Here is a 13,648-nt window from a genome sequence, read left to right on the forward strand (position 1 = left end):
GCCATTTCTCACCTTCCTTAGTTAACAGTGTAACATGACAAGCAATGGTATGGCAATGCCAAGTTCCTTACTCAGCAGTTTTTCTCCCTGGGCTAGATCTGAAGCTGATGCAGAGTGCCATAGCATTTTCCGGCAGGAGGGATGAGCTGGATTTTCACCGCATCGCAGCAGCTGGGGTTTGTCTCTGATGCAGAGCCAGTGACAGTTGTGTGCCACCTCATCTAAAAATCTAATTTTGCTGTTTCTTATTTCTCTTACTATTATAAAGCCAGTAGAGCTATACAAAAGAGGTAGATTCTGTTCTGATGTGTGTATCATCTCAGCTTTGTCAGAAAATTACTTCTGGTATCACAATCAGGTAGGCAAGAATTTCACCAGCTGTGTCATAGACAAAATTTTGCCTGTGAAACCTGCTGTGTATACAAGAAGCCACGTAGAGCTCTAATGTTTTTTGTTTGATTTGCAGAGGTGACAAGGGGAAAAAAAAGTTTTTATTTATACATTGAGCACACATAATTGAACACCACTGCTAATGGATAACTGCAGAACTCTACCAAGTGTTATTTTATTAATCCTTTTTCCAGAGCTGATATGAACTTCTACATTGTGGTAATTTTTTCCAGCATAGCTTCAAAGATCATAGAACAGTCTGGGTTGGAAGGGACCTTCAAAGGTCATCTAGTCCAACTCCCCTGCAAGAAGCAGGGACATCTCCAACCAGATCAGGTTGCTCAGAGCCCCATCCAATCTGGCCTTGAATGTTTCCAGGGATGGAGCATCCACCACCTCTCTGGGCAACCTGTTCCAGTGTTCCACCACCCTCACTGTAAAAAATGTCTTTCTTACATCTAGTCCAAATCTACACTCTTTTAGTTTAAAACCATTACCCCTTGTCCTATCACAACAGCCCATGCTAAAAAGTCTGTCCCCATTTTTCTTATAAGCCCCCTTTAGGTACTGGAAGACAACTATAAGGTCTTTCTGGAGCCTCCTCTTCTCCAGGTTGCACAGCCCCAGCTCTCAGCCTGTCCTCATAGGAGAGGTGCTCCAGCCCTGTGATCATCTTAGTGGCCCTCCTCTGGACTCTCTTCAACAGGCCCATGTCGTTTTTTATGTTGGGGGCTCCAGAGCTGGACGCAGTACTCCAGGTGGGGTCTCCCGAGTGCAGAGCAGAGGGGCAGAATCACCTCCCTTGACCTGCTGGCTACGCTTCTTTTGGTGCAGCCTAGGATGGGGTTGGCCTTTGGGGCCACAAGTGCACGTGGCTGGCTCATGTTGAGCTTCTCGTCTAACAGTACCCCCAAGTCCTTCTCCTCAGTGCTGCTCGCAATCCATTCTCCACCCAGCCTGTATTGCCCCGACCCGTTTGCAGGACCTTGCACTTGGCCTTCTTGAACTTCATGAGGTTTGCACAGGCCCACCTTTCCAGCCTGCCAAGGTCCTTCTGAATGGCATCCATTCCCTCCAGTGTGTTGACAGCACTACACAGCTTGGCGTCATGGGCGAACTTGCTGAGGGTGCACTCTATTCTACTGTCCATGTCAATGTTAGGAAAAGATGATTACCATGTAATTGTAATGAAGATACTTTAAAATATCTAGTAAGCAAAGTAAACCAATGTTTAGTATGTAAAAGAGATGTTACTATTCTAAAGAAAAACAACTACAGCAAAGTTTCATTTTAAATGTCTTTAGTGGTGGACAAAACTCTTTCTTCTCAGCCTTGTGTAACAAAACCAGGCTTTGTTAAGTACATATCTTTTAGGGAAGGTTTAATGTTTTAGGTACATGCTTGAATTGGTTCATATGGGCACAGTATTTACAGCCTTTCAAGTTTCAGCTTTGTTTTTGTTAAGGGAAAGTGAAAACTACTTTGTTCTTCAGATCAGTAAGAATATTTATTGGAAGTGAATTGATCTGTGGTGCATGGTGTATAGGAATTAATTTTCTTCCCTTAGAATTTTCAATGTGATTATCTGATAATCCTTTATAATTGTGTATTTGAGGGATTTTTTAGTGCTTTAATGCTTAGAATAGCTTTTAAAACAGAATATGTATCTAGTTGAGATTTATGGCTACTTGCCACTACAGAACTGACACAGAGCAGTTAGCATATTCTTGTGAAACTGGATCAGAGCCTCTGGTAAATGCTAGTGGAGTGTTAAAAATCAGATCTCTGGGGATTATCTTTTTACAGGTTACATGCCATGCATTGGATTCATCTCTGGTGTATCCCAGTGTCTGTTTGGGTTACATCAGGGAACAAATTGACCCAGTTCCTTTGTCTGTGTGCTCTGTAAGTCTGCTCCCCTTGCTGGAAAGTGAAAAGCCCAGGGAATTCAAGTTGGATAAATGCCTAAATATCTGTGCAGACTGTCCTGGTTCCGCAACTGGCAAGAAAGAGAATATTTGTGTTGGAAGCCAGTATTTTAAAATTGCTGTCCAGTTACTTAATCTCTTCCAGAAGTCAAAACATTGCAAAATTATTTAATACCACTTTACGTTCATATATTGTAATAAAAAAGAAAAAGAAACTCTCTGGGGATATTTAAGTAGGTGCCATTAATATTTTACTGAAGCTGGATCAATGGGATGATTTTCCTTTATGGAAGACAGTGTGTGATCTGTATTCAGTGAGCTATTAGCAAGGAAACATCAGAGAAGGAAATCCTTTAGGGCTGCAAGTCAATCCTGACTAATTTTCAATCCAAGTGTGTTAGTTGCCTTGGTACCAACATCCTGGAATTTGAAAAGAGCTGTCAATGGGCAGAGTTTGCATTTCATCAAAACAAACAGAAGACAAAACCAAAAAAAACCAAATGCCAACCAGTGTTTTAGTTCACATATGATTTTTGCTGATCTTAGGCTAAGGAAGAGAAAGGGATGTTAGGAAATCCCTTTCCCCATTATTTAGGGGAGAATCACATTTTCTGCCTTGGTCTTTAGAGGAACAGGAGGCCTGGTAGGAGCATGCTGGGTATGAACTTTATAGTCAGCTGCAGTTTAACCCTGTGGGTGGCTTTCTTCCATCTCTGGTATTAGTAGAGATTTGTGTAGAATAAATGGATGGGAGCTTGCTGTTTGACAGATCTATAGGAGAGATTGTTCAAGGCAACCATCTCTGTTAGCTTTGGGACACTGAAGAGTGGCCAAACCAAAACTCACTTCAGGTTTGGAAATAATCTGTAGGGCAAGGACAATCTTTATTCTGTAATGTTATTGTTGTAGTTAATTGTTGTAATGTTACTTGCTGCAGTAGCTGTTTTACTTATTACTTTCTGCTGCGCTACACCATTCTTGGAACACACATTAAGTGAAATCGTGGTTCCGCTGAAGGTAATGACAGTTACAGTCTTTTTGTACTTGATTTTGCATGGACCTCATATGGAAGTGCTTTGCACTATTTGGAATAACCTTGACTGTAGAAGTCAAATTTACACTACACCAGAACGTGCTACAGCAGGGTTTCTGTTGCCTATGATTGCTCGCACACAGAGAATGCATAGTAGGAATTATATTTCCATTTCACTGAACATGGCATAAGATTTACTCTAATCAAGTTATTTCAAATTAAAGACTGTGCGTGTGTGTGTTTAGGGCAAGAGTATGATTTCCTGTTCATCACTGTTGCTCCAGAACACAATTTTGTGTCTTGCTTTTCTGTTTGTCCCACCTCATCATAGGGGAGTGCAGACTGACTCGGGCAGGGCATCATTAAGCTGTTGTGATGGGATTCACCTAACCTGTCTTTAGTCATCCTGAGGGTATAATTGTCTATGCTCCTTTTGTAGCTGAAGGAAAGAAAGAAGAGAAAGAGAGGAGTGTTTGTCCCAGGCTAATGTAGGTGACCATGCAAGGAACCTGGACAACTGGCATAAATTAGGCATTTCATTTATGGATTGCTAGAGTTAGCTGTGATTAATTCATAAAGCCAGTGGCATGTAAGTCTGCTCAAAACATTACAGAACTCTCAGACTATCTGTGTAATAGTCACAAAGTATAATGCTGAAGCCAGTGCACATTAAAGAAAGCTCACTATTGTGCATACATGCATTTCACTTTTAAACATTGTTTTAGGTTGGTGGGATTTGTAATATAAAAATGGTCAAGTGCATGTATGCTTGGGCTTTTTTTTTTAAAGTTTAAATAATGCAAAGCAGCATCCAAGCCAGACAAAATAAAGAGTAAAACCTCAGTAAATCAGTTCTGATTAAATCTTGTAAGAAAATAAAAACAACTGCCAGGAAGAACTTGTGTTTTCAATAGGTAATTATAACTCCACATGGAAAAACTGCAGTTTTATTTCCTCGGTATTGCATAACAGCAGACACGTGTGTGGTAATTGTATCTGTGCAGTGTATGTGTATCTCCAGGGTGTTGTGTGGTCTTGCAGAGAACAGTGTAAGCATATACATTCCCTTTATTTTTTCCCCTCTCTTCCTCCCTCTGTAAGCTGCCTCTATCTTGATGCGATGGACCTAGAAATACAGAAAACCCCTTCCTTTTCCAAAAGAATAGAGAACACTACAGCAGTAGATTGGCATGAAGAAAACAATACTTCTGCAAAAATCCTTCTAGTATCTCTTGCAGAATATGTCTCAGAAACTAGAAAGCAGCTAGGGAAATGAAGTGTGTGAGGGAATTATATACATACCTACAATTTGAAGTTTTAGCCAGCATGCTGCAGTTTGTAACACAGTGTGAAAGCACTGCAGTGCAGAGAGGGGAATCACTTTGTTTCTTCCATGAATAAGAACTCGGGGATTGCTGGAGAACTTTTGTAAAAAACACTTTATTCCCTTAGAAGAGGCTTCAAAAGTGAGATACATGAGAGACAGAGAATGAGGAAAAGCTTTATTTTCTTGATATTGTTTATCTCAGAAGAAACATTCTGGTTAATGGCTGTGGATAGCTGTGTGTGGATAAATTACTAGAATTAACTGACATCTACTGGGTAATTGCTGGATTTAGCTGGAGAAGGCAGAGGGAGCAGCAACAGCCCTGAAGAGGTTGGGAAGCCAGGGAATGAGGCGGCAATAATCTAAAGCTATCCAAAACTATTTACGTTTTTACAACAGTAGGGACAGACTTGAGTTCAAGACTCAACTCTGTTGTTTGAGTCACAGCTCCCTCTGAAAAAAAGAGATGTCCCTATGTAACTCATATTTCAGCTCCAGGTCTCCAATGAAAGGCTCGCTTTCTTTGCCTGTGTGTCCCCCTTCTCTGTGTTGCCTCTACACGCATCAGGCCAGAAATAACTAGGAAAACACAGAACCTTGTTTTTTACCATTTTTAAACTCGGCTGTGCTCTGTGATAGGAGCCATCAGTGCTGTGGTTCAAATACTGTGTGAAGGAATAAAGTCCTGACTTTTCTTTACAGATGCAGTAGAAGCGTCCAAAGGAGGAGAGCCTCACTCCTGTGTTTAAACAGGCTCCAGTCTCACCCTGCATTTCTTAGCAGGCCCATCCTTTGTAAGAGATGTGAGGTGTGTTTCGCCAGGCTAAGTGATGGAGCTAAATATCTTTTGGCAGTAATCAGAGCAGTGTCTGTTAGGTGTCTGTATGCGTAAGGGAAGAAGTCATGTACATTGTGTGGCAATATGACAGTTCCCTAAAGTCTTTTTATAACAGCCCATCTTCCTGAAATGAGAAGAGGTCTTTGGCAAGTGTTATTTGTGAGATTTGAAGAGGAAAAAAATGAAGCCTATTTGTTAACAGTTATTGTCACCAGCTTATTGTAATAAATGAACTTGTTTTTCAAGTGCCAAAAGCACTCACATTCTGACTGTTGCAACAGCTTTTCGTAATGTTGAAAAGTAGTCAAGTACATGGCCTATCGTGTCTGTCTCATGAGAACCTCATCAGGTTTAAAGCACTATTTCTAGCCTTAGGTTGTAAAAAAATGGCAAGGTCTTATGAAACCTAAACTGTACTTTGAACTTTGTACATTGGAATAATCCCATATCAATGATCTTGGTGTTTTGTCATATATTTCTTAATGTGTACATTTTCCTGTTAACAGAATCTAAAATCCAAAAGACTGTGCTTTGAGCTGGCAAGTGGATAGTATAATACATTCCTTTACAGGTTCTTTTGCAAAATAGGTTGTGTAAGTAGTACAGTGGCACAGGACAGTATTTACTCCGAAACTGAAAAGCAAGCCTAAAGACTTTTGAGCTTTTTTATTATTATTATTATAGGTAGCTCAGTTGTCTTGGATTGAAAAGAAAGTAGCTGCTGCTCTCTTTGGGACTCCACCAACTTCAACAGTAGAAGAAGCATTGCAGAATTTCCTTAAGGTAAGTCTTAGCCAAGAGCTTTCCTGTGTGACTGTTCACCAGCTGCTGTATGTGACTGTTGTCAAGATGTCTGCTCAACAAACTACGTTCAGTAGCAAATCCAGGGCCCTCCTAAATACCACAGAGTTCCCTACTAAAATATTTTTTCTTTTCTGTTTTAAAATTAGTTTGGAGATTAGTGTCTAGCACCTTTCTTCTCTTTCTTTAGTTTTAAGGAATTCTTCAGTGACTTGCCTTGGTTAATAGTTACTGGATTTAATGTGAGCTGCATATAGATTAGTTATACATGCCATTGAACAATAACCGTAGCAATAATGGATTATTTGCCTGCTTCTGCAAGAGGGTTAACGTAGGCAAGGAAAACTTTGACATTGTGACACTTCTCTTTTTCTGATCTGAAGCTCTTTTCGTTGAATTTGTAGAACACTGGAACAGGTTGCCCAGAGAGGCTGTTGATGCCCCATCCCTGGAAACATTCAAGGCCAGGTTGGATGAGGCTCTGAGCAACCTGATCTAGTCGGGGATGTCCTTGCTCCTTGCAGGGAGGTTGTACTAGATGACCTTTGAAGGTCCCTTCCAACCCAAACCATTCTATGATTCTATGATTCTGATTTCAGTAGAAACCTTTCTTTGTGGAGATAAACTATCATATAGGTCCATAGAGATTTTATCTTTAAGGTCAAACTCCGAGGGCAATAGAAATAATTTGAAATGTTCACTTACTTTAGCTTCAGGGTGTTTTGTGGTGAGCTGCAGAGTAACTGTGGTTTTAAGTCATCATCTGCAACAAAATTAAATTACTGTCTAGAAGACAACTGTTTGGGTTTCTTTTTTCAGTTATTTGGTAGTACACAGTTGTAGTGAAAGCAGCATTGTTTTGGTCCAAAGATGACAGCTACTATAAATTTCACTGATGTAATTTTTCTCCCCCAAAAGCTGTTTGTTGATTAGAGCTACTTCTTGGTAAGGTTTTTACTCATTGTTCAAGCTTCTACATCCTTGATGTGTTTTAAAAGGAAGACAATCGTAAGCTGTTTTAATGACCTGAACTTTTCAGAAGATGGTAATGTGAAAAGGAAGGTGAACGCAGAGCTAGAAGATATGGGTCTGTGAAAGAAAAATTATAAAGTTGATTAATACAGTTCGTTACCCATTACACAGAGTGAATGGTTGGTTGCTTGTTTATTTCTTTGATAAGAAAATAAATATTAATAATCTAGAGAAAGCAGTGTCTTCCAACCTACTATGTAAGTGAATGAATCAAATAGATATTCTATAGAATGATCCAATAACTTTACAAAGCACTTAGGGAGAGAGAACAAGAAGTACAAAACATTGTTATATGTTTGATATCAGCATCTCATGTGTCAGTTTCAGGGCTTGGATTTTGGATTTTCTTGTTTTCTTGAGCATTTTTTTTTAAGTGCTAAAGAGGTTGTGGGGCACACAGTAGGAATGATTCAGTCTGATGTTTGAGGAAGCTTAGTGCGTTACTAAAAATGCTATGCAGACCACATAAATCTCATCATACAAGTTTTATGTCTGTTTTCTTTCCTGTTTTTTATTATTTAGGCAGAAGAAATGTGTCCAGGATATTCCAAATGCAATTATGTGTATTTGGCAAAGGTAAACAAGTTCTTTTAAAAAGAATGATTTGTAGACTCTGGTATTCTTACAGTGGTCTGATTGGAAACAAAATGTTTTTTTTTCTTCTCAGTGCTATAAAGATCTTGGCCAGAAAAACAATGCATTGAAGTACTGTGATTCTGCACTGTCAATTCTCTCAGTTACTAATGAGGTGGGTATTGAGAGTGATAACTTGTTCTCTTGTGACCACTGTCTTGTCTTTGGCACTCATTATTGCACTGCCAGTAATAACATAATGTTTCAGCTTTTCCTCTGAACACAGAACCTTCCTTTTTCCTCCACTCTAGGTTGGGTCATTATAGTTGTCTGTAAAAAAAAAAAAATCTTTGTTTGAGGAACTGTCAGAGACTTATCTGTGTCAGAGGCTGTCAGAATTGAATTGCACTCTTTGTAATTCAGCCCATTTCATTAGACTATCTTAAGTGTAAGCAGTTGAGTGTGTCACTCTAGCTGTGCTGAATTTTTTCCCCGGACCTACTTTTTCGCAGTTGAAAGCATTCTGGATTTTTGTCCCACAGTCTCTATTTCTGCTCCTGAAAGCCTTTGGTTTGTAATTCTTGTCAGGGCCTCCAGGGCAGTATGTTAGCTATGGCAGAGGTAGACAAGTTATTCAAGATTGCCTTTGTCTTCAACTACAGTGCAGTTAAAGAGTGGCAGTTCTTCCAGTTACATCTACTGGAAAATAGTTTATTCTAAGAGATTATTAGATTCCTTTTTAGGCCCTTCAGAGTATTTTTAGTACATGGATGCAAAATTTCTACAGATAATTTGGGAGATTTTAAGTGATTTAGTTTCTCAAATATAAGCCACATTATGGCAAGAAAGTTTGCTCTATCTGATCTCGTGTAGAAGCAAGTTCCATAATTACCAACCTATGACTGGAAACGTCTTACCATCCTAGGGCATGACAAGTTCAAACCTGAGCTTTGTCAGCCTAAGGGACCCCCTCTGAGCACAGCAGATGTGGTAGGGAGAGAGAGAGGTGATTCCGGAGACGAATTGGCCCTATACGGTTTAATTCTTTGAAGTTAAGGAAGACGACCATTAAATAGCTCTGTAACTTGATTGACAATAAATGCTGTGTGTGGAGCACTAACATGTTTATGTCAAGTGTTTCTGCTGGCAAGAAAGACCACTGCATGCCTCACCAGCAGCTGCTCCTGGGTGGCCTTTATTTTTGGCCCAAGTTATAGTATGTACCAGTCATAAATGAAGCAATCATTGTTTAAGTTCAGTGTTTCTTTAAATATGTATTGATACAGATATGACATTAATAATCTCTTAACTCTGCTTTTTTCTTTACTTATTGTTGAAATGTACCTTCAACTTGCCTCTTACAAAACACAGGAAAGACTGCTATAAATTATCCGTTATTTGGTGCCTTACATCTTTGCATAAAAAGAAGAACCAATGGCGTAAGGGAGAGAGCATACAACTGAAATTGCTTGAACTCAGCCTGTTTTGTATATATCTGCACTGGTTGTGTGTTTTGCTAGTGAATTTTTTGTTTTTCCTATATTCAGCTACCACAGGCCAGCTAATCTTGCAGTGAACTTTGAAGCTATCTGGTAAAACTGCAAACAAATGTATATCACAGAAACTTCTGGTAGGCAGAAGACTGTCTGTGTTTAGTAAACTGGAGGTCATTCAACATATTAACGAAGACTCCTTGAAAAAGTATAGACATAGCATAGATTCAGATTCATCTTTGATAACAGTAGCTGGACAGAATTTTGGTGACCAAAGGTAGTTGCTGAGGCTCCCCCTACACTGGGTGGAGAGAGACAGATGCATCCAGGTGCCTCATCCTGCTTCTCTCTGTCTCTTGATGGCAGAGACTAGATGTGAAGATCTGTGCAAGATGTGTACCGGAGACACCTGGCTCCTAGACTGTGCAGTTAATGAGAGGTGAATCCTGCCTCAGAAGTCCAGTGTCATCAGTCTAAACGTCAGCTGGAGTTCAGTGGGAGAGGCTTAGTCCCTGGTAAAAGGAACGCTTCATCACATTTCTGAAGTACTGGCAGACCTCAATGGGACCCTGAGTTGAGAGCAGGAATTTGGGAGTAATTTGAGGGCAGGGTCAGAGGGGAGGGTGTGTATTCTGGCAAGTAGGGTAGTGATGAGAATAAGAATGATACTGGTTTGTGAACAGAAGAAAGAGTGGCAAAAGAGCCACTTTTTGTCAATCAGAAGAGGACAAATCATTTTAGTTTTGACTAATTCTGTAGATATCACAGATTTGTCTGCTTTGTCTTTTTTACTTGTGATGTGTTTTAAGTTTAGAAAAAAAAAGTCCATGCAAATACAACATTGGGGCAATAGTGTGTAATTCAATTTAAAAAAAAAAAAAAGCAGTCAGCACAAGGGAAAGAAAGCCCAGTGCATGCTGAAAGGAATTACTATAAAATGGAGATCTGGAACAGAAACTCTGCTGACGCTGTTATCTGAAGTCCCATCTGAATTAGAATATTACGTGTTGTTTTGGTTATTATGTTAGAGAAAGACTGTTACTGATTTTGGGGGGAAACATGTTGGAACTGAAGTGGTTCAGGGCTTGGAGTTGTACATAGGAATAACATTTAGTCAGGTTAGTAATAAGACTAAAGAGATATTGGGGAGACAGTAATAAAGGGATGCTGAAAAAGTGCCTGAATTGACTACAGCCCTGTAAAAGATGAGTTCATTATCTGAAACAGAAAACAGAGGTCAGCAGCAGTCGGAGGATTTCTTTCAGATCCCATGCTGCCGCAGCACAGAATCTCAGGGTTGTCAGCAGCGTGGTGTGTTGTCACAGTCATGCGAAACTCATCATTCCCAAGTGTAATCATAGTTTCTCATGTGAGTTTTCTCTCTTTCTTCAGGCAGGGTAATTCCTTTATTGTTTTTAAATGTTGGCTTGTACTGAGAAACATATATATGTATAAAGGCAAAAAATCAGGAGCAGACTGAGAGACAAAGTTGCTGGAAAGGTGCCATACTGAGGAAATGTATAGTATTTCATGATACAAATCATCCTGGAGCATAAGTATGAAAAATAATAGCAGACAATGGTTTACTTTTTATTGCTTCTGAGCATCCACAGTTTCCAGTGACTTTAGTGGGAACCAGAGGTGCTCGGCATCAGTAAAATAACCCATAGCTCAATTTAATCCTCAGGTCAAATTCTCAGCTGGTCTAACTCAGGGCACTTATTTGAGGCTTTGTCTAAGATTCATTTCATGTAACATTTCAAGTTAAATGAGATGATTTTTGTTTTGAATGTTGTATCACATCCAAATATCCCTCTCTGCATCTATTCTACCGCTTACATAATATGTTTTTAATTCAAGGGGCAGAGGGGCTTCTAAACAGAGGTAATTCTTGTTAAAGAAATAAAATAATCAGATGGCCAGTTTCAACCCTGTTGTGAACCTTTAAAAAGATACAAAAGAAATCAAAGAAGATAAAACTTCTGATTGAATGATTTAATATCCGTTTTTAAAACTAGTTTGACACATTTTTAACTAACCAATCTATGCTAGGTTTTTTTTTTTATTATCATTTTAAAAGGTAATGCAGGAGATTTGGTACAAATTACAGCTGGAAGACAAAACTGATCTTACAGTACTACTTTAGAGACCTTTATCTTCTCTATTCTAAACAAAAAGCTCCGATGAATCATACGGTCCTTCCTTGGCCGTAAATACTGTCATACTGCAGAGTGGTACTTCACTGCTGGAGGTGCACGGGACATTAAATTGTCCTGCTCTTCTCTGGTTGCTGTCCAGGTGGATAACCTCAGGGTCCTGGGAAACATTCATTCCTTCAGTGAAAGAGGTCCTGATGTTCAGGGCTGCTCTGAGTTATTGTGAAGTGTGTAACAGCTGCTCTGTTTATCTAGTAGATGTTGCATTAGCCTTACTGAGACTCGTTACTTTGTAGTGTGCTCAAAGCCTTGGTGAGTGTGACTACATGAAGGGCTGTCAAAACCAGATGTGGTAGACTACTGTGATGGAAAAAACCAACTTTTTTAAATTTGGAGAGAAAAATGTAATTTAAATTTGAAAACATGAGCATTTGTCTTGCTTATAGAAAGACAAAACAAGTAGGGGTGTGTGTGTGCTTGATTAAATACATAATGCTTTGTGTGTAAGGGGAATAAGACACTAATTTATTGTTTATAACAAAGATTGTTGGGTATTTTCAAGGCTGGAACTTAGAGAAAATTAAAGTCTCAAGGTAGGATTATAAAGTCTAATAGTAAAGAAATTATTTTTTCTTGTATCTGGAGATGAGTATGAGTGTGAGAGTGAACTCTGTGCTTGTAGGACCAGTAAGCTCACCACAAAGGGATTAACAGCCTAGCAGAGAAAGAGATTAAAATTTCAAGGTTCTGGTCTCCACAACATTTTTTTTTTTAATGAATCTAAAAAGCGGCAGTTATATTACAAAAAATTTGATCTTGGAAGAGCTGAAGACAACAAAGCAGGAAGAATGCAAAGCAAATCTCTTTGCACTGAAAGTTGCTGAAAGTCTTACTTAAAATGCAGATTAAAAACTTCCCTGAAGCTGAGAATGTATTTTACAAGATTACTGGTGATTTTGAAAAAAAAAAAACCTTAATTTCAAAAACATTCCCTCCTTCTCAGCAATTACAAATGAAGGTAATTCAGAGCTGAAATTAACAGGTGAGAGAGATTTAGATATTACAGAAATTGATCTTTGCAGCATTCACTTCTTACAGGTGTAGAATGACAGGAAGCAGACTTGTTAAAGACTCTGCCTTCAGCCTCAGTGACATTTGAAACTCTAGAAAAACCTATGTGGAGGAGGAGGTAAATGTAATAATGGGCAGGAACAATGGCTGGATGTTTACACAAGAATGCAGTTGCTGAGGAGAAATCATACCAATAAGATTTTCTTACCTTTTTTTACATCTCCAAAATGGATTGCCCTGTTCATTAATTTACATTTTTAATATTGTCTGTAAGGAAAAGAGTGAGAGTTACAGAGGGATGGAAGAGAGGGCAGAGTATAAACTTCAGCACCCATCAATTGTTCCTGTTACAGCAGATCATTTGTATATCTTGAATTTTCCAAAACACATTTTCCAAGAAATGCCTACTCCAGGCACCATAGATTGGTCATATGTTGCAGACCTTGCTGTGATATTTTCAACAGATCTTATTTGAAGCTGCTCTGGTAATCTGTCCTTCTAAGTAAGATTTTGAGGAGAAAAAACTAATTTACTTTTCTTTTAAAGTGAAAGGTACATATTATGACTTGTTTGTGAAAAAACTACCCATCACAACTATGTGAATAGTTTGAGTTAACCTTATAAAAATGTTTTTGTTTTCTCATCAGACAGAACATTTTCTTTTCTCAGCATCATCAGCTCAGTACAAAATGTCATTGTTTTCAGAGGATATTTGTTCCTTTAGATTTTATGCACATTTGTTCTCCAAATGCCAAGCAAAAGTCCATCGTGTTTCAATTACAAAATAATGGAAGTATTCAGATTTGTGTTCATTTTGAATAATACTGTTTGTGGAATTGAACCAGAATTTCCTAATGGCTACCACCAACCCAGAATGAAAGTAACTTTTGAATATACTTTTAAAAACTGTTCTTTAATTAGTGATTCTGTTTATACTGAATATGAGTGCTTCAAGCTCAGGGAATGGGCCTTTTAAAAACTCATTATAAAGAGATCAGATTTCAAA

The 13,648-nt window shown here is 38.8% G+C and overlaps 1 protein-coding gene across 3 annotated transcripts in view; it reads left to right on the top strand.

Annotated features, from left to right (window-relative positions):
- RMDN2 (regulator of microtubule dynamics 2) overlaps positions 1-13,648 on the top strand; it is a 52,721-nt gene that overhangs the window by 33,228 nt on the left and 5,845 nt on the right. For 2 of the 3 annotated variants that reach the window (XM_086744755.1, XM_086744754.1), the window contains exons 8-10: positions 6,201-6,299; positions 7,872-7,925; positions 8,017-8,097. In XM_086744755.1, coding sequence (XP_086600881.1) covers positions 6,201-6,299; positions 7,872-7,925; positions 8,017-8,097 — 234 coding nt within the window. The remainder of the gene's footprint in view (positions 1-6,200; positions 6,300-7,871; positions 7,926-8,016; positions 8,098-13,648) is intronic. The other variant, XM_086744756.1, reaches the window with a different exon arrangement.

Source organism: Chlamydotis macqueenii, chromosome 3 (assembly GCF_036417535.1).
Source record: "Chlamydotis macqueenii isolate bChlMac1 chromosome 3, bChlMac1.mat, whole genome shotgun sequence".
Lineage (NCBI taxonomy): Eukaryota > Metazoa > Chordata > Aves > Otidiformes > Otididae > Chlamydotis > Chlamydotis macqueenii.